Here is a 19,909-nt window from a genome sequence, read left to right as displayed (position 1 = left end):
TCAAAAGGCCGGGTTTCTGAAATAACTTTCTAATTGGTCCAGGTGTTTTCCATGTTGAAAATTAAAAGTGACTTAATAAGACATGAGCTTTCTGCAGTACTTGGTTACAAAATACAATTTCTTTTGAACCTAATGTTTACAAAATGGGAATTATCAGCATGTACAGTAACACTGACAGTGAGTGTTTTGGCTCAATGTGTCTAAGACAACACAAACCTAAGGCCCATAGTTTCCAGATGATCTATAAGTATAATGTACTAAAATGGACTTGAGATCTTACATGTAAGAATTAAGCAACTGGCATTTATACCTCAGACACAGTTCAGGGTGGCCAAGAAGGCCTTTTAAACAAAACACAACAGAGATGGGGGCCCTGGCATTGTGCCTGGGGCATTTCCAAGTCTAAAAGTCCTGGGAAAATTAATATTATCACTGACACTGTTCTTTAAGTCTTGGTTGAAGCCACCGTGTCCAGTGTCCCCCACTCAAAAAAGATCCTACTCCCTCCCAAAAGGTGTTTCCTAAGTCACCCAAGTAAAGAAAAAAGCACATGAAGGAGAGAAGGTGGAAGACCTCTTCTGCGGCAAAGGCATGCGGGGTCTGCTAGAACCTGATGATGGAGCAGGCTTTCTGTGGATCCTCTGGCCCTCCAGGCCGCCCACAAAGCACATGCAGACAGCAGAGCACCATGGAAGGAGACTAAAACTACGGTGAGCAGAGCAACAAGGAGACCCAGAGCCAGCATCACGACTGACTAGACCAGCTCAGCCTTTCCTGTGAAGGGCCTGGTAAGAGAAGAGGCGTGCCTACTTCAGGTGTAAATAGTATTCACCTCAGTCTCTACTGTTCCTTCACACGTCATAATAATTCAAGCAGAATTTTGTGTGACACACAAAAAGCAAACCCTCTCCAACCCATTATCAGAGAGAGCAGAGAACACAGCAAGATTGAAAGATGGCCCAGATGGTGGAACTACCTGAGAATTTAAATAACTGTAATTAATACTGTCAAAGAACCCAGTGAAAAGGTGGACAATGTGCATGAACAAATGGGCGTTTGCAATAGAGACATGTAAACTATTGTTAAAAAGCCAAATGGAAATATTATTAAAAAAATGATATCAAAGATAAAATCCTTCAATGTGCAGACTGAGCACAATAGAAAAAGAATCAGTGAAACTGAAAACACGCCAATAGAAATTAGAAACCAAAAACGCAAAGATACAGAGACAAACAAAAACAGAATAGAACTACCAAGAGCTACGGAACAATGTCAAACATTTTACCATATGTACTTGGCATCTCATTAGAAAAAGAGAAAGAAAGGGACCAAAGAAATATTTGGGGGGAAAAGCTGAGATTTTTCCAAAATTTAACTAATAATAACAAACCACAGATATAAATAGTAAGAGTAAAGAAAAACATATCTAGTGCATTATAGTCCCAAGTGGTGAAAACCAAAAGTAAACAGGATATATTGTAGGAAATGAATAAATTACCTGTCCTGGCCTCTCCACAAAAGACCAATGGCTGTTTAGCCTTTTAGCAAAATTTGGATTTTAGCAAAATTATCTCCCACATTTGGGGCCCTTACTGGATCCCATGAACAATACTCTGAGTAAAAGACTTTGTGTTCCTTCCCTAAGGCATCTGTGCAGGTCCACAGGATGCAGATCGCGGGGCACTGACGTGGCATGGTATTTTGTGTTGTCTCACCAAAACTTCTTAACGATGGAGCCTTCTGAATGATACAGTTGTTGTTGTAATGGAATTAAACGTTTTGGAAATAGGACCCAAAAAATGTCTGGAGTTAGAGCTATCTAAATACTAAATGTAATGTGAATACAAGATTGAAACTGAAAAGGGTTATGGTTCAAACAAAATGGTATCTTTTGAACGGAGTTGTATAAAACCCAAATAATAGTGGGAAAATGTGAGCTTGCACAGATCGTTCCCCTGGAACATGTTTTAAAAAGTCTCTTTTGGTTCTTGATATTAACTTGATTGCATTAGCTAATGATCCTAATTAGCTTTTGAAAAGTTGCAGTGAGATGCAAAGAATATCTGTATCTACCCAATGCTTAGGAAACAGGATTTTAAAATGAAGCAAGTCTGTGATAAACTATCAATGAGGCACGGGAAAGAAAAATTAAAGCATTGGAAGCAAAACCTAAAGGCTTGTAACTATTCCTTTTCTGGCACTCTCTACTAATTGTACTGAATTCTGTCTAAAATCCTGGGGCTTCCAGTTGAGGCCCTCACCGTGTTCCCCTTGGTCAAAGGCTGGGATTTGTTCTCTTTTTGTGAAGTTAGTACCTGAGAGCTGCACCTGGACACCCTGAGGCAGTTTCAAGGCCCAAATATTCAAGTGAATACAAGACTATTAAATTTGGGTTCCTTACTGCAGTTTGTTTAGTTTGAAAATAAACAGGAAAGTGTATCAGAGTCAGTGGAATGAGAAAATATTTAACTGAATAAAAGGCATGTAATGTGTGTGCAGGAGGTAAGGGGGTGGTCTCTGAAGCCAGCCTACCTGCGTTCCAATCTCAGCTCTGCTACTCACTTGCTTGTGCCTCGATTTCTCATTTTTCAAAAAGAGATGACAATAATACCTACCTCGTAGGGGCTTACATGCATTGTTAAATGCACCGGCGAACTGCTGTGAGGCTTACGTGAATGAATACGTGTGAATGTCTAGAACATCGTACCTGGCATGTGATTAGTGGTCTTCGTATTTATGTTAATTATTACTATTACTCTCATTAATAAAGTTTATATTAAAACAAAGTAAAAAAGCAAATTAGTTGAATTCGACATATTACCCATTCTTGAGAAAACTCAAAAGGTATTTTTTTCCCTGTGGCAATTTAAAGATCCTCTTCTGTAGTACAATCATATGAGACAATAGAATGTGCACCCATAGTGCCCAGGTTTTGGTTAACGTTCTTAATTTTGATAAGAGGAACCAGGGCCTATAGGTTGACATCTTTAAAATACATTATTGGCACCACTGTGACAACTGCACACACACAAGATAACCTACACTACACCGAAACTAACTTAAACCTCTTTAATAATGCTCATTGTGAAATGAGTATTTTGAGTATGCACATTTATGTCATATTATGAGTAGTAATATTTGTCTAATCCTTTACTGTCTCTGAAGACATTTTATATTTAGCAATTACTCCAGCTCCTAATATCAATATAATGTGAATATTATATTTTGAATTAGAATGAGAAACCCAGTGTGGATCTGCTCTAATGAGCACAGAAGTTGCCCCTCTCCTCCTCCACAAAGACAAGACGAGCATTTTAACAGGACCTCAGAGGGTCCCTTTTATTGCTTACAGAACTGAAGTGGAAAGCTAGAATATTATTATACTGGAAAGGATATTATGATTTTGTGTTTTCTCTAAAGTTTTGTTTTACAGCTAAGGTAAAAAGTGAAATCCAGGAGAAGCCTAAATTAGAATTGCTCTTAAGGGGGTTAGGCATGTCTCTTAAAATTTGAAAAAATATGGCATTTATACACAGACCACAAGCACTTTCAAAAGGCCGAACTGAGAAGGAATTGTGTGAAAGGCAGAGCAGTGAAAAGATGGATAGAACAAAATCAAGAAGAAATATTTTAAAACAACACCCAATTTCCAAGTGGAAAGTTCACATAAAGTATCTAATTGTGTCTTAAACTGAATAGTGAGCTAAGAAATGTCACTGGATGGAGGGGGAGCTGCTCACATTTTTTATAGCATGCAGGGAAGATGCTTGAGCCTGAAAAAGCCACATATAACACAGTGACAATAGTCCAGTGAGAGGTGCCGACAGCAGAGGCACACAGGGCATCCTCAGAAAGAGAACGAAAGACAGCACCGCGCATGCCCTGTGGAGCATTGAGCCGCCCTTCCTTGTTTTCCCCCTCTCCCGATAACTTACATTATTTTCAACATCTTTTTTTGCAAATATACTTGCTAGCATGCATTAATTAGTGGTCACACGCTGACAGGCACACCTCTGCTCAATAAATGCTGGCATTTGCAATACTGGCAAATGCTCTGCCAGACGGCATCCTTCTCTTTTTTATCATTAAAATGTTTCATTCGCTTTACTTGGCAGTTTGTCGTTGATCACTCCTATTACTCCTAAAAAGTGGTTCACATTTCAAAGAATCGGGATGCTTGGGGAGTTTGGATTTTTGTTTCTTTCATCGCTGTCTTTAAAAAAAAAAGTTATCCCCAAACCTCCATCATAAATATGAACATATAATTTTGGACACACCACCTTTATTTTCTCAGGTAAGTATTTTTTAAATAGGTACAGTTTTTATAATTAACACTAAAGAGGTAGAGTATCATCTTACCCTGGTGTGAGTACGAATGTGCATCTTCAGCCCGTCATTTTTACTGAATCCTTTTTCGCAGTAAGGGCATTGATAGGGACGCTCACCTACAAGATAAAGGAAGGCTTCCTGTCAGAGAAATTGCAGTAGCAAAGCAAGCCCTGTGCCACCCCTCCTCCTGCACTCAGAGCCTGGGTTCCGACCACAAACGCTCCGCGCATAGGAAGAGGCTCCAGGCGCCGCAGGGCTGACCCCCAGGAGGGCTGACCCCCAGGAGGGCTGACCCCCAAGGGCAGCTTAGGGCAGGGGAGGTCCACTCTCCCTGCTGAGGAGGGGGTCTGAGCCTGGAGCACTTTCAGATCAGAAACATACAACATCCGTCAGCAGCAGGCTTGCTCCATTTTCTTTTTCATATTCGAGCCCAAATGAAATCTCCTAATCTTAAGAATTTGCTAATAAGATTTTATAACAGTCCATTTGCTCTGTCACTGTTCGGCACACTATAGGGATCTTTGTTTCATTGATACTTTGCTTTTTAAAAAAAGAGTTAAATTAATATGTAATAACATATAATGGAAAAGAACCTGAAAACAAAAAAATATGCATGTGTATGTATAACTGAAGCACTTTTCTGTACACTTGAAACTAACATTGTAAATCAGCTACACTTCAATACAAATTTTTTAAAAAATAAAAAAGATTTCACAGTCTTTCTCGGTTAAGGTGATGAGTTTTAAAAGAAATTCATAAAATTAGTATATGTTAAACAGAACCACTGGTAGTTAAACTAAATAATAATTGATCCATACTTTCTGTTATAACCAAGGAGAGGTTATATCTAGAGGTGATTATTTAGAAAACAGACAAACCATTTTTTTAAATAAGCAAGCATACGCATACACGTCACATTTTTTTTTAAAATTCTATGGTAGAATGACAAAAATATGACAAAAATTTAATCTCTAGGAGGAATGTGTAGCTGCCCACGGGTCAAAGCCTAATTATTCAGAATGGACAGTAACTCATAACCACTCACTTATTGACTCTTTCACGGAACAATGTACTTACATGACAGGATGCTAGACTCCAACTACAATCAAAGATCAACACAAAATATATGAGCCTTCAGTAGGTGTAAAACTTCTGTCTTCCCTGCCCCTGGAGACAGGCCTTCTGACAAGTTGTGTGCTCATCCCCTCCTCTCTCACGTCCCATTTGGTTCTCACTCTCCTTCAATCAAGTATCATGCTCATTATTCCAGTGAACTCCCCATCAGGTCCACAATGAGCTCCTTGTGGCTCCATCCAACGGCCACTTTCCATCACGGCCTCTCTGACCTCTCCCCACTTGCTTCACAAAATGGACAGCTACATTCCTGGGTCCGGTGGCCTCGAGGCACAAGGGGCCTTGCTCTGTTCTATGAACATTATGTTTTCACCAGTAACATCACGTGGAAGCAGCTGGAGCCCAGCCCCCAGCACAGAGGCACTGTCCCAGCCTCTCCCTGAGGAACTCTCCCTTTGGGCACTGTAAAATGGTGACAACCATCCAAAATGGAAAAAAACAGAAACAAAAACCTAAAAATAACAATGGCAGCACAAACAGGAACTGAACTCTTTAATGAACTAGTCAGACTGGCCAACTTCTTCCCTGAGACAAAAATCAGCCTCTGTATTAAGTACATCGACCTGGAATTCTTGACCTTATTATACCGTGAACCTGGGAAGGTGTGACTTTTCATTCACACACAAAAAAATAAAGACTTAAGAGTCCAATTTATTTGGACAACTAAGAAAATATAATCTTATTTTAACTCTAAATTGATAGAATGAAGTTATCTTCATTCCAGATCTCTCTGTTGAGCAGTCTGGGGATACCCACCTGTCTACCAGGTACCTTCATTTGGGTATCTCATGAACAACTCAAATTCGGCATTCATGAGCTTTATCCTCTGATCCTGTGTGTCCTGTATGTCCTGTCCTGATTGGCTACACCACATTCATCCCGTTACCAAATAAGAAACTTAGAGGGCCATTCAAGGTACCCCTTTTTCACTCACGTCTCCCTATATCTAATCTAAGTCATATTAATGTCACTTCTCTGATATTTCTAGAATTTTATTCCCTGAGGGTGATGACAAGAATGAAAATAACATTCACAGCAGCAGTGCTAGTAGTAAGAGCAGCAGCAGCAGCAGGCGTCGTACCAGGAAGTACCATACGTTCGTAACCATTTAACCTTTAGCCATGCACACACAAAGCAAAACGCCTGGGAGAAAACAGCAAAATGTAAATGCTAGTGGCGGTGACTCCTGCATCACAGAAGCCCAGATCATCTTTTATTTTCTTCTTCATAGAGTACGAAAAGCAAAGTAATTTTTTTAGACTTTCAAAATAAGTTTGTTTTACACTGTTGATAAAGAAGTATGTTAAAATAGTTCCTTCTTATTTATCTATTAAAATCAAATCAGTCTAGCTTACAGCTAAAGTATGATAAAGAGTAAAGTGGTTGATACTTACAAAAAGTTGTTTCAGAACTTTTTAGCCATCCTAAAATAATTTAATATTCACAGCTATTCTCATTGTATCACACAGCTTCATGTGTGGTATTGCTCTCCAGACAGCAATAGAAGAGCCAGCAAAAAAAGACAATCAAAGACTTATAGTCATCAGATAAGTTATATGTTAATCAAGCCTAACATAATATACCAGGTTGTTATTCTCTTTCGTGATAGCCAAAACTGATTAAGCAAAGAAAGAGATATAGTTATGAATACTAAGAAATTTTACAGAATGCAGCATAATAAATTCATTCCCTAATTTCCCTGGTGTCATAATATAGAAATTTCCACCACAGACCTGAGCTTTTTCTCCTCTTTTGGAATCTGATTGTCCTGAGTTTGAATACTGCTCATCCTCTTCTAGTTGCAAATTCTGGGAAGTTATGCAACCTCACTGAACCTCTGAAAAACGGGATAAATTGTACCTATCTCTGAGGTACCCTGGCCATATATATCAGGCTTGTTTAAGGCCGTCTCTAGGTCAGTTACCATGGAACAATGATTAACAGCACTCCCTTTCACTTACACAAGTGACCCGATTGGGACAATGCAAATAACTGGTCACCTATTATGGACAGCACTGTGACTTCACCCCAAAATCATACGTTGAAGTCCTAACCCCAGCACCTCGGAATATGACCTGATTTGGAAGTCAGGCTGTTGTAAATGTTAGTAGAGTAGTGTGGGTCCCTAATCTTACATGACTGGTGTCCTTATAAGAAGATGGCTGTGTAGAGACAGAGCCGGGACAATGCCATGTGAAGAGTGGAGTTACACTGCCACAGGCAAGCAACTGCCAGAAGCCAGAAGAAGAGCCTGGAAAAAGCCTTCCCTGGTGCCTTCAAAGGGAGTGTTGTCCTGCCAACACCTTGATCTCAGATGTCTAGCCTCCCGAACAGCCAGACAATAATTTTCTCTTGTTTACACTACTCAGCCTGTGGTTCTTTGTTTCAGCAGTCCTAGCAAGCTAACTCAATCACCCTGCTCATAATGGTGGCCATTGTTATCATCACTGATGTCTGCCCGCTGTCCGGGAGGCCTCTGCAGACTGCTCAGAAGAGAAACTGGTACCTCGAGGTGATAGGTGTTTCCACCCCATTGCCATCCCAACGCTAAGATCCAGCGATACTGAGTTGATAGGCTTGGGAAACTTAGGTAAGTTCAACTCCACTCATTCATTTACTATTCAGAATAGAATACCCATTTTAAAGGATGTCACTGGGTAAACAGCTCTGATAAACAAAATTTATTTGAAAACTAGTGTGCGGTTTGTAAATCAACCACGACTACATTAAACTACCTCTCGACCCTTCTGGCTGCAGCATGATTAGGGCAATCCTACCTTTCTTAGACTATGAGGACAACACTATCTGCTGTCCCACACAATCTGAAGCTGAAGGTTACCTGTACAAGTCAACATGCTGATAAATATTAAAGTCATTTTCATTTGCCTAATTTGCATATTAAAGACAAGCTGTTATGCTTAGAGTTTTTTCTACATTATGGATGTGATATTTTCCCTCATTATTGCAAATTATTGTGATGAGTATGTTTCCAAGAAATATTTCTGTCTACACATAAAATTTTCCTGGTATGAACAGGAATTATCCTTTAATTTGAGTCAACTCAAAGAATACAGATCTTTCTTACTTGAACACGGCCATTACATAGGTCTTGATATAAAATAGGATGCAAATCCAAATAACTATTATTTTTAAGTATCTCTGATAGATTTAGATACTATATTTTGCATAGGCTAATAGCAATGTTCAAATTCTAACATGAAAATTAGTTAATCTGAAAATTAGCTGAAAAATAGAGCTAAAAACCCACCTAAATGGAAGTAACAATAGCAACAGCTGAAACATACAGGCCCATGAACAGCAGGCTCTGTTCTACTGTTCAGAACACTTAAGGTGTATTAGTAATTTTACTTCTCGTAACAACGTTATAATCTAGGAATTTATACCTCTAGTTTACAAATAAGGAAAGTATGGCCCGGAAAAGATAAGTAATTTGCTCAAGATGGCACAGCTATTAAATGGCAGAATCAGAATTTTAACCCTTCATCTTTAACCTTTATGCCATTACATAAATTAATAATATGGCTAGTATTTTGTATAAATTAGGTTAGACTTTCCAAAGTTACTGACAAAAACTCTGCTTCTTGCAATTACAGCTGACATTAACCAGATCTTTCTGACTGGTTGATTGAGGCACTCTTTTAGTTATCAAAGCTCATCAGGAAAATTCGGGGGCAGGTTAGGAATGTGTGTTATATCTCAAAGCAGATCCCAAGTGGCTGTGAACACTGACATAATATTAAAGTGTGTCTTGAGAACTACATAGAGGTAATCATCTTCAACATTTAGAAGGGCAAAACAGTACTGACAAATATCCCATACTACACTGTGAGATTTAGCTACCAATAGTTAGATTTAATGAGCATAGGAGTATAAATAATATTGAAGTGTACTTAACAGCAAAATATTTTCCACTTAACTAAGGAAAATAGATGTGTTCTTTGCATCTGCTTCTTTAAATTATGTTCTGACACTGAATAACATTAAAATCCACTTCTGTTTTCTTCAAACATATCAAGGACCAAACGGAAGCATGATGGCAACTGTAAAAGGGTGATTTTAAGCTGACTTTAAAAGGTGCCACAAAGTAGATACTTCATGAAGCAAATTTATTCATTCATGAAATATCTATTTTTTGAGCACATATCATCTGCTAATTACTGTCCTGGGCTTTGGGAATGCAGCTGCTAACAGATGCACAAAATCACTGCCTCTTCAAAACCTCTGTAGAAGTGGACAGGAAAAAGACTCAGTTAAAATCCTTAGGAAAGGCAAAAGAACTGAATGAATGTAGTTCCTTGATGCCAATTTAACATTATTCAGACACACTTTTTATAACTCTTAATATCTGTATTAGGAGCATTTTAGCTTACTGGACTTGAAATAAGTGACTCCACATCCTCACTGCTGGCACACCTTGAGATGGAAGTACCTTAAAAGGATTTGAAATATTAAGAAAAGAGCTCCAGAAAATTGCAGATGGCCTTCCAACGGCAGCTGGTGGTAATGAAGAGGGACATCTGGATGCCACATGGAAGACCTTACCCAGAGTCAACCCTGGTCCCCAAACAAGTTACCTTGAGTCTTTCACTAAGAAAATGCATTATGACCAAACCACTCATTGGCAAGTATGGCTGGAAACAGTAGGAAAAATCTGATTCTACTTTAACATATGCCATTAGGATTACAATTTATTGACTTTACCATTATTTTCTGTAATATAATTAGAGACATCAGAAGAACTCTAGGCCTCAATAAAGGATTAACATACTACTATTAAAATATACCACTATTATAAAATCCTTTATGAAATTTGTGAAGGGATTTTGGGTTAGCGTGAACCTTCATGATTAAAAGAAGGACAATAAAGTCATCTTGAACAGATCCTTTCTCAAGATCTATGTTTACATAACATGAAATTAATAAAGAAAAATCTTGCAAAGCTTGACATACTTACATCAGATATCTTGATAGTCTTAAATTAGACCATAGATTTAATTTTAGATATGAACTTGACTACTCTAGCAGAGGGCTCAAAGATCAAGTTTCATTTCATACTACTAAACGCATTGAATGAAAAAGACTTACGAATGTTAACCACGATCAACCTTGAAGATTAAAAAATGTACAACAAAGTGGTTAAAATGATAAAGTTTATGTTTTGTATATTTTACCACAATTTAAAAAAAAAGTGTATAGCCAATGAGCCCTATACTTTGAGAGATTTTTAAACAAGCAGAAAAATTTAACTACATATAATCCACATTTTAAGAGATTCTGATTAAAATAAACATAGGCTATTTCTAGAAAGGACTTTAATAATTTTAATTTCCATTTTGTCAGTATATTTTAAAAAACCTACATGGATTTCTGGGAACTCCAATAATTCTCTGAAAAGATGAAAAGATGTATATACAGAGAAAATGTAATTTAAGATGTAGTAAAGTCAAACTTTTATTTTTGATGAATCCAAATTAAATAATGTTTAGATAATTAAATTAAATACTGTTTAAAGATCTGGAGCCATAGTTTTTATTTTTACTTTGAGTTTTTTAACAAAAATTAGCTTTGGAGATGGCAACTTTCAAGTGAAAAAGCACACCTCAGAACTGTATGTTTCATGAAAAAATACTCTTAAGATGGTTTCACATGGTTGAACTTTAAAATATATATATCATATGGGAATTCTTTAGAAGAGCTTTTTATTTGTTTTTCACAAATATCACAGGACTGGCTTATTTTGCTGTTGTGGACTAAAGAAATTGTTACAAAACCTCAAAGTGACTCATTCTAAATGAAAATTAAACCAAAAAATATAATGTGCAAGCACTTTCCTATCACTTTTCCAATTCTGTCATTCTAATTCCCTCAACTTAGGGAGGCTCTAATAAATTAGAAGTGCACCACAGAGAGAAGTGAAATGGTACACTGACAAATGGGAGTAGCTCAAGTTCATTCTTGGCAATTTTCTATGAATTAAAACACTTTTTTTTTTTCCTGCAGCAAAAGAGTCATGAAACCCCACTGACCTCACCAAACCCCACACGGTTGCTCTTAGAATGCTCCTATTAATCAAATCCTGCATAATTTCACTTGCCATCTTCGAAAGAAAGACAACAAAAATCTGAACTTGACATTTACTCCTTGAATATCTACAGAAGTTTTAGAAATTTAAAGAGTTTACTATTACAAGAAAGTGGGCAATAAAATGTAAGAACTGAAAGGTGACTGAATGAGGGAACCTCTGCTTCTCAAAATACAATGGCCAACTGAATCAAAACAAATTGAGTCTGCTTTTAAATTCAAGTTTCTGTGGAGCTCCAAAAAAGTAAAAGAGCCATCCTTTTCCTTAAGAATCTTCAGTTATGGGATCCCTTCCTCATTTCTGAAAAAATGCCAAATCAAGTGAGGTGTGGTCCACTGGGAAGAATTAAAAACAGGAGAGCCATGTGCTCACGAACTTTCTAGTCTGAAATAGTAAAAAACCTGACCTATTTTATGGGTTGAGGGCAAAACAAAAACCGAGTTTTACTGATGCAAATAAAATAGGATGTGAGATGCAGAATAAAAGAGGACAAGAGGTACTGAATATTTTTAAACTATAACAAGCTAGGAAGAGAAAGGTAGAGGTTTCCTATCCAGGATGCCCTGGCTCTGGCCAACCAGGTGTATAAATGACCCCCCCTCCCCATTAAATGTGATTTGTCTGAAGAGAGGAAGGCACCTTCCTGAGGTCCTTGATGTGAGCACTGACAGAGCAAAGTGGATTGTTTCACAAGCAGGAGAAACACTGGAACAATCTAGACACCGAGAAAGTTTTAAAGGTTCTGACCAAGAAAGAAAATCTCCTACCTGAGTTCTCCACACTGCGATGGGAAGAGACACTTTGCAGTAAGGTCGGTAAGTTGAAGTCAGGTCATTAATGATTCGGTTTTGTTGTTAGGGAGTCAGACTTTGGTGGGAATATCATTAATCTTTTCCACCAGCAGTTTTCCATGTTTAGGAATTTCTACCAGAAGTTTTATTTAGCCCAGTATTTACGAGCATAGTCTGTGAACAGTCGGCGGGGAATGATGAAGCAGTTAAACCTTAGGTGCCGGAGCACAGAGGGGTTTTCCTGACCACGGTGCTGGCAAGGAAGAATCAAGAGTATATAACTTTGAGCAGCAAGAAACCCAGAAAATTATTCTCTTGATTCAAAACCTAGAGAGGCTATTGAAACCTTCCCCAGCCCTGAGGCACGATTCAGAGTTCCAGGAAAGTAGCTCAGAGAGAAGCTGTTCTTGCCAGGGGATGGGGAATGGTAGCGACGGTCGGAGAGAGCACATATCAGAGGAAGTCAGATCTCCTTTAGTTTTCTAAACTAAAGGAAAATGCTGTGTTCTAGATTTAATAGAGGTAGCAACTGATACCATCAGCTGATAATTTATAGAAATAGAAATAGTTTCAACAGTGAAAACTGTTGCATAGGCCACTTCTGTTTCTGAGGATCCCCACAGATCAAAAACTAAAGAAGTAATAGAAATAGAGTTACATAAAGGATGGTACACTTTAAATGATCCATCTTATCAGAGTCTCTGTGACTATATTATTAATTCACTTGATATCATTCATCACACTAGATTCCAAGACAGATGTCACTCCCTCACTCTTTCCTCTGCCTCATACCCCAGCTTGTGACTAATCTTGACATAAACATTTTACTTTTTGCATTAAAAAACTAAGGCTTGTGATATTTTTGAAAAAAAGTAAAAAACAGACAATCATATTGCCAATGAAAGTCAAAATGAGTGTTTCTCTAAGTTGCTACATATGCTCATTACTAGCCAAAATCAACTGGGGGGGACTGGATGCAGGAATAAAGAGGAAAAATGGCATATTCCACTGATGTGGTTGATCAGAAATTATCTGAAGTGTGAAAATCACACTGAGAAAATAAGAATTATACAGTTCAAGACCTAACCTATGATTAATAAGCTCTCAATCTCAATCTCTGAAGTGTGTTGGGGGTAAAATCTTTTATTTCTGTGCAGATTCTACACTCAACTATTCTGTTAACTCTTAGATTACTTGTAGGTAAAAGAATATTTGATTTGACTTAATGTTAGTAAATAACCACTTAGAAAACAAATATAGCAAAATAAATTCCCTCTCAATATACAGAGGTAATCTAATTATAAAATATGAAAAGACATGTTTACATTTTCATGTGTGTTGGTAATAACTTTGACTATTTATTTTTGTTTATGAGTAATTGTCATTATTATCTTATTCACAGCTGCTGTTTTTATAACTATGGACAAATATTCTACAAAGAATGAAAAAATTCTTTTAGAAAAACTAGTAGAGAAGAAAAAAAAACAGAGGCTAAAATCCAAGTTTCATCAAATCATAAGATACCAATTCTTTATTTCTAAGATGATCACAGGTAGTTACCAAAGAATTAAATATTTCCCAAGACAGTGATTTATGACTACACTCAAATAACAGTGTGCAAGCAAGCCCAGAACAGAAGGGCCAACACAGCCGGTATCTATTAGCACGGAAAGTTGGTTGGGACTGTAGGCAAGTAATTAACCTTCTGGCCCAGAGCTTTAAAGCCCCAAAAGCTGTTCCTAGAATTTCTCTTATAATTTATGAACAACTGATGGAATTCCTGTCACAGTCCGTGGATTCCCTTGTGGAATTAACCCCAGCTTTTGCTGACCCTAAGAAGCTATAAACCAACAGGAGAATGTGCTCTACTATTTCAGCTGACCCACAGAGTGCCATCTCTGTCATTCTAGCATAGGAAACAGGATGATAAATTACAGAACTGCCCGCCCGGCAGACCTAAACATTCACCTTCACTAACGATGCTGGCAACACACAGTCCATGCATCCTGGCTCACCCCAAACCAGCTGTCTTTGACAGCAAATCCTCATCTATGTTCCAGAGACGATCTAACGCTGCTGCTAAAGGTGATAAAAAGATGATGATGACGACACTGGGGATAGAGGGTTAGACCATATATCAAGGGAGTATGAGTACCTGTGATTAAATACATGTAGGAAAAACAAAAACAAGACACACAGCAATGTTGGCAGTAACGGGTCACTTTACAGCATGTTTGCACCATGCTAGGCTAAAGCCTTAGTTTAGTTCTAGATGAACCACATATAAATTATGTAACCTTAGCAAATCATTGTATTTTGCTGGGCATTAGTTCAATTAAAGGCTTGAACTAGAAATCTCCTGAAATTATTTTCTAGCCTAAAAATGAAGACTATTATGTTTTAATAATCTACCCAATGTGCACACCTGCCATGCATGCCCTTATTCTAATCGCCTAATTATGAAGAATGAGTGGACTCTAGAAGGTGGATACAAGGTTTGTGAAAAATAACATTTTCAAAGTTAATGGAAAAGTTCTGTCATGCTTCACCCTAGCAGTACAAAATGGTGACAGTGGGAATGGAGGAAATGGAGAAGGGAGAGGCAGCAGACAGAGAACAAAGATTGTGAAGCAAAGATACAACTGGTTGGTTATGTAAAATAGTAAAGGAAAAAGTCAATTAAAACGTGAAAGAATTGGAGAGATTTTTAAAATGTAGTTTTTAAACACTCTTAACAACAACAACAAAAGAAACAGAGATATAAATACTAAGATACCTCCCAGAACTAAAAGACAAGAGCAAGGTGATCATTGTCTTATAGAATGACCATTAGTCATGAGTCAATAAAATAAAACCTGTTCTAAGAAAACTAATATAAAGGAAACTGCCTTTAATGTTACTGTATCAGATAGGAAATGATGAAAGATACCAATCGGCAAACTGGCAAAAACATAAACTGAAGTCATATTTCCTCCTCATAAAACTTAGTGCGTTTTGATGTCACAAAAAAGAGGATTGGTTTCCCCAAATACTGATGGACAGTTTGAATACTATAAAAACAAAGAGAACTTGACTCCTTCAACGTAGTGGGAAAACAATGAAAAGACCGTTACCTCTATAAAAATCTCATCACATTGCAATGCATTCAAGTGTCCATACACCTCACTGAAAGGCTCCACTATCAATTAATAATCATTTCCAAGAAATGAAAGAAGTTATCTGCCCAGCTATATGACATTCTGGACAACAAAAACTTATGGAGACAGTAAAATTATCAGCAGTCACCAGGAGCTGAGAATTGGGGGATGAATAGACAAAGCACAGTGGATATTTAGGGCAGTGAAAATACTGTGGATGATATCATAATGGTGGATACATGTCCTTACACATGTGTCCAGACCCACAGAATGTCCACACCAACAGCGAATCATAATGCAAACTATGGACTTTGGGTGATTATAATGTGTCAGTGCAGGTTCATCAATTGTAACAAACATACCACTCTGGTTGGGAATACTGATAGTAGGGGATGCTACACTTGTGTAGGGGGCAGAAGTGGGTGGGGAAATCTCTTTACATCTTCTTTTATAAAGAATACATATGCTTTCCAATGTATTGTGGGAAAAAACTTTTGAATAATTCATGAGAATTGGAAATTTCATGGAATTCCTTTTTCAAAATTACTAAGCATGAAGTAATGATATTCTGCTTCTTCAGAAGAATCTGAGCTTTTTTCTGAGCAGTGTAACTGTAAGCAAAGACAAAACAAGACAACACGAGTCTGTTTATATTTAAAGAACATAAGTCTTCCTATTGAAAGAACCAGGCTCTGAGGGAGATGTGAACAAGATGTGAGCTGTGATGCTGGATGTTCAGGAAACAGGTCTCAGCTGCACTGAGTTGGCATCTGTGTCCACTCCATTGTTCTCACTGGAATAAAACACTCCCACTTTTACTTATAAAAATTATGAAAATTTTAAAACAGGAAGGAAAATTAGAAAAACAGTACAATGAACCTGATATACTCTAAGGTTTAATATTACCATATTTGCTTTCTCATTCTCATTTCTCTCTTTTTAACATATATTTTTATAGGTACTTCTTTTTGCTGGCCCATTTGAGAATAAGATGCAGAGACATGTCACACCTAAATAATTTTTAGCATGAATGTTCTAATTATAACAGTTACCTGCATAATCATAAGATGAATATACTTTAAATATCTTTTTTCAAGAAAATATTATTATAGAAAAATTAGAAAACACAGAAAATCATGAATAAAATTCAAACTATCCAAATATAAAATACAAAGGAATAACCATAGTTAATAATTTAGCATTTAACCTTTAAGATGTTAAAATAACAATATTTTATCCTTAACAAAAATATGCCATTTTGTTTTGTAAATAATCTTTCTCATTTTATGTTAACTAATATATATTTATACAATCATTTTTATTGTCCATATAATATCCCAATTTATAGATATATCATAATTTATTGAACCATGCTCCTCAATGTTGGATATGCACACTCTATTTCCAATTTTTTGCTATTTATAAACAGTTCTTCAAGAAATAGGTCAATATTTTAAAAACAAACTTGATTGCTTATAATCTCTTATTTGACTTAGAAATCAAGCATCTTTTATGTTTATGCTTAATAAAGAGGGTAGTAATAATTTAAAAAGCTGAGGACAAGTTTTGATGTGACAAGATCAATTAAATGTATGAAAGATTATTTTGGAGGTCATTATGGCTTAATTTCAAGAAAGAAATTAGTGAGGCAAACATAAATAAAATACCACCAAACAATTTTCCCAGCTGAGTTCTCCTTTAAATAGTTATTAAAAACAAAGGCTCAGTTAATTAGGAACATACCCATCTAAAGCATGTATTTCCAAAGATGATAATCATTAAGAAAATCCCATGATTATGTCAGACACCATGATATTAAATTAGCTCTTTAGCAATAGTCAATCCAGATCATTTTTATACACTAAGTTATTAAAGTTCTAGCATACTCAATAGTTTAAGATCTTGATGAAAGAGAGAAAAGGAAGGATACTGAACATAAAATTCCCAGTATGATATCCCATAAGAAAGGAAACTAAAGAAAAGGAGAAAAAGACAATATCAGAAATCAAATCATTCAATAAAGCCTTGCCACCCAACGTTAATGAACACAATTCATTTGACTTTGGAAAAGTAGTCTTCAGTGGCAATATTACAGAAGACTTTCAGAGATCATACTTAAGAAAATTAACTGACCATCTGCTACAAACCAGCACTAAGTACTTTACAGACATTATTCAATTTATTCTTCACAAAAAGGACCTATGAGATAAAATGGGTTCTGAGAGGTTAGGCAGTTTGTGCAAAAGTGCACAGCTAGTAAGTGGTAGAGGCCAGGATTTGAATTCAAGTCAGTTGTCTCTGAAGCGCCACTCTTTCCAGGATGCAAAACAGACTCCCACAGCAGAGGAAGGTAGTGCTGGAAACACACTGGGACTTGCTTCTACTAAGCAGGGCAACTCTCTAGGTGGGGAAAGGGATGCAATCTCATTATAACTCAGACTTCTCTGAATCCTAACTAAAAAAATTTCAAATATCAGTAAATATCTTACTGATAGGATAATCTTTGAGGTTCTACCTTTTGGAATCTGCAGGCAAATTTAAAAGGTAAAGAAAGTCTACAATCTACCTACAAATATGCCCAAGTTTAGAAAGCCTTAAATGTTCCTCTGTTTACAATCGCAAACGTATCAAGCCAAAAGCAAACAGTACCTATAGAGGTGCAGCTTTGGCACACCTCCTACTTTTAAAATCCAGAGTCGGGCACAGGCAATGACAATGGGCACTAGCATGTTTCAGGAGCAACAGCAGCAGAAACATAAGAATTTATCAAGACAAAGTAACAGCACGAAACCAGTCTGAGCAATCAGATGACAGCAATGGTGCCAGTTAAACAGGATGGCCTCTGTCAGCTGGGTCCTTACCTTCATGGGCAACACACTCTTCTCTGCCTCGTCTACCTCACCTGGCCCCAAGACACACATACACACACATAAACACCCACCCCCAATCACCGCCCAACACACAGATATACACACACACCTACTCACACTCTTATCCCTTTGGGCATTTATCATTGGCTAGGGGTCCATCTAGAGCATTACCTCCCAAAACATTGTCTGTGTACTCCTGGGGATCCCCAAGATTCTTACACAAGCTCTTCAAGGTCAAAACTAGTTTTGCCATAATACTATTATGCTATTTACCTTTTTCACCACGTTGACTTTGCACTAATGGTACAAAAGTAACAATGGGTAAAACTGCTGGGCCTTCGTACAGATCAGGACAGTGGCCTCTGATGGTGCTAGTAGTCACTGTATCTTCACTGCCACACTCACAATAGAAATAATGCCAGTTTTGTAAAAATTATTAATTTTATAAAACCCTAATTTTTGAGTACCATAGTTTTAATATTCCCTGTGATAAAATGGGAACTAAGTACTTGCCATAAATATTGATATATGAAAGTTGCCTCAAGGAAAAGCACTTGTGTGACTGAGTTGTGAGCTGAACTAGGAGCTTATTTCATGGAACACCATTTTGACTTGAAATGTAATGACGGACAAATTATGGTTATTCACACTTGGGTCTTTGGTGAACAATTGTTTTTTGAAAATTAGAGAAGCCTGTCATTTCAAAAGAAAGAAAGGAAAGAAGGAAAGTACTTCTTACCAAACACGAGAATTAGAGCAGTCAATGCAAAATTTAGAATTTAGGAAAATCTGTATGTGCTACCATGTGCTCGAAGGCTTCTTAAAACTCAGAGTTGCCCAGTGAGACCAGTGATGACATTAACACACGTGGAGGAAGTGTGTAACTCAGTGAGCCAGTATTTTCCAAGTGATCTGTGCATCATGTTACAGAATCACGCATGGGTAAAAGATCATTCAAAGTGCAAGACACACCAGTGGATTTTAATGTAACAGAATAGCGGAAGTTCACTGAGATGATCTAGGTTCCACACAAAAGCCTTTAAAAAAACCTACCACTTTTTGAGTTTTACCGTAGTGACAAGTAATACCCAGAATTATTTGTAAAGGCTATTTAAGAATTCTTTTCTAACTACATATCTGCTTAGGGCCAGATTTTCTGCAAATCCTGCAACCAAAAGAACATACTGCAGCAAAATGAATGAAGGAACAGATAGGAGAACCCAGCCGTCCCTCTTAACTCAAACATTAGAGAGAGTTTCAGAAATGTAAAAACAGTGTCTCCCTTCTCACTAAATTATTTCTGATTAGGAAGTGGAGTTATTTTCTGTAAAAATACAGTGTCCATGTTAACATGTAATGGGTTTATTATTGTTATTTTAAACAAATTAACACATTGTTAAATGTTCTCAGCTTTAATCTCTAATATAGTAAACAGCTACAGATATAACCCACATAAACCAAAGCTTCTAAGGGTTGTCAATTATTTGTAAGATGAAATGGAGTGTTGAGGCCAAAATGTGAGCACCGATGATCCAGACATCCCTG

The 19,909-nt window shown here is 37.1% G+C and overlaps 1 protein-coding gene across 3 annotated transcripts in view; it reads right to left on the bottom strand.

The window, feature by feature from the left end:
- PRDM5 (PR/SET domain 5) overlaps positions 1–19,909 on the bottom strand; it is a 161,170-nt gene that overhangs the window by 37,851 nt on the left and 103,410 nt on the right. For all 3 annotated transcript variants that reach the window (XM_074341504.1, XM_074341506.1, XM_074341503.1), the window contains one exon: positions 4,360–4,445. In XM_074341504.1, the coding sequence (XP_074197605.1) occupies positions 4,360–4,445 (86 nt within the window). The remainder of the gene's footprint in view (positions 1–4,359; positions 4,446–19,909) is intronic.

This window comes from Camelus bactrianus, chromosome 2, assembly GCF_048773025.1.
Source record: "Camelus bactrianus isolate YW-2024 breed Bactrian camel chromosome 2, ASM4877302v1, whole genome shotgun sequence".
NCBI classification, from domain to species: domain Eukaryota; kingdom Metazoa; phylum Chordata; class Mammalia; order Artiodactyla; family Camelidae; genus Camelus; species Camelus bactrianus.
Note: the sequence above shows the minus strand (reverse complement) of the source record. Positions and strands in the feature narration are given on the sequence as shown.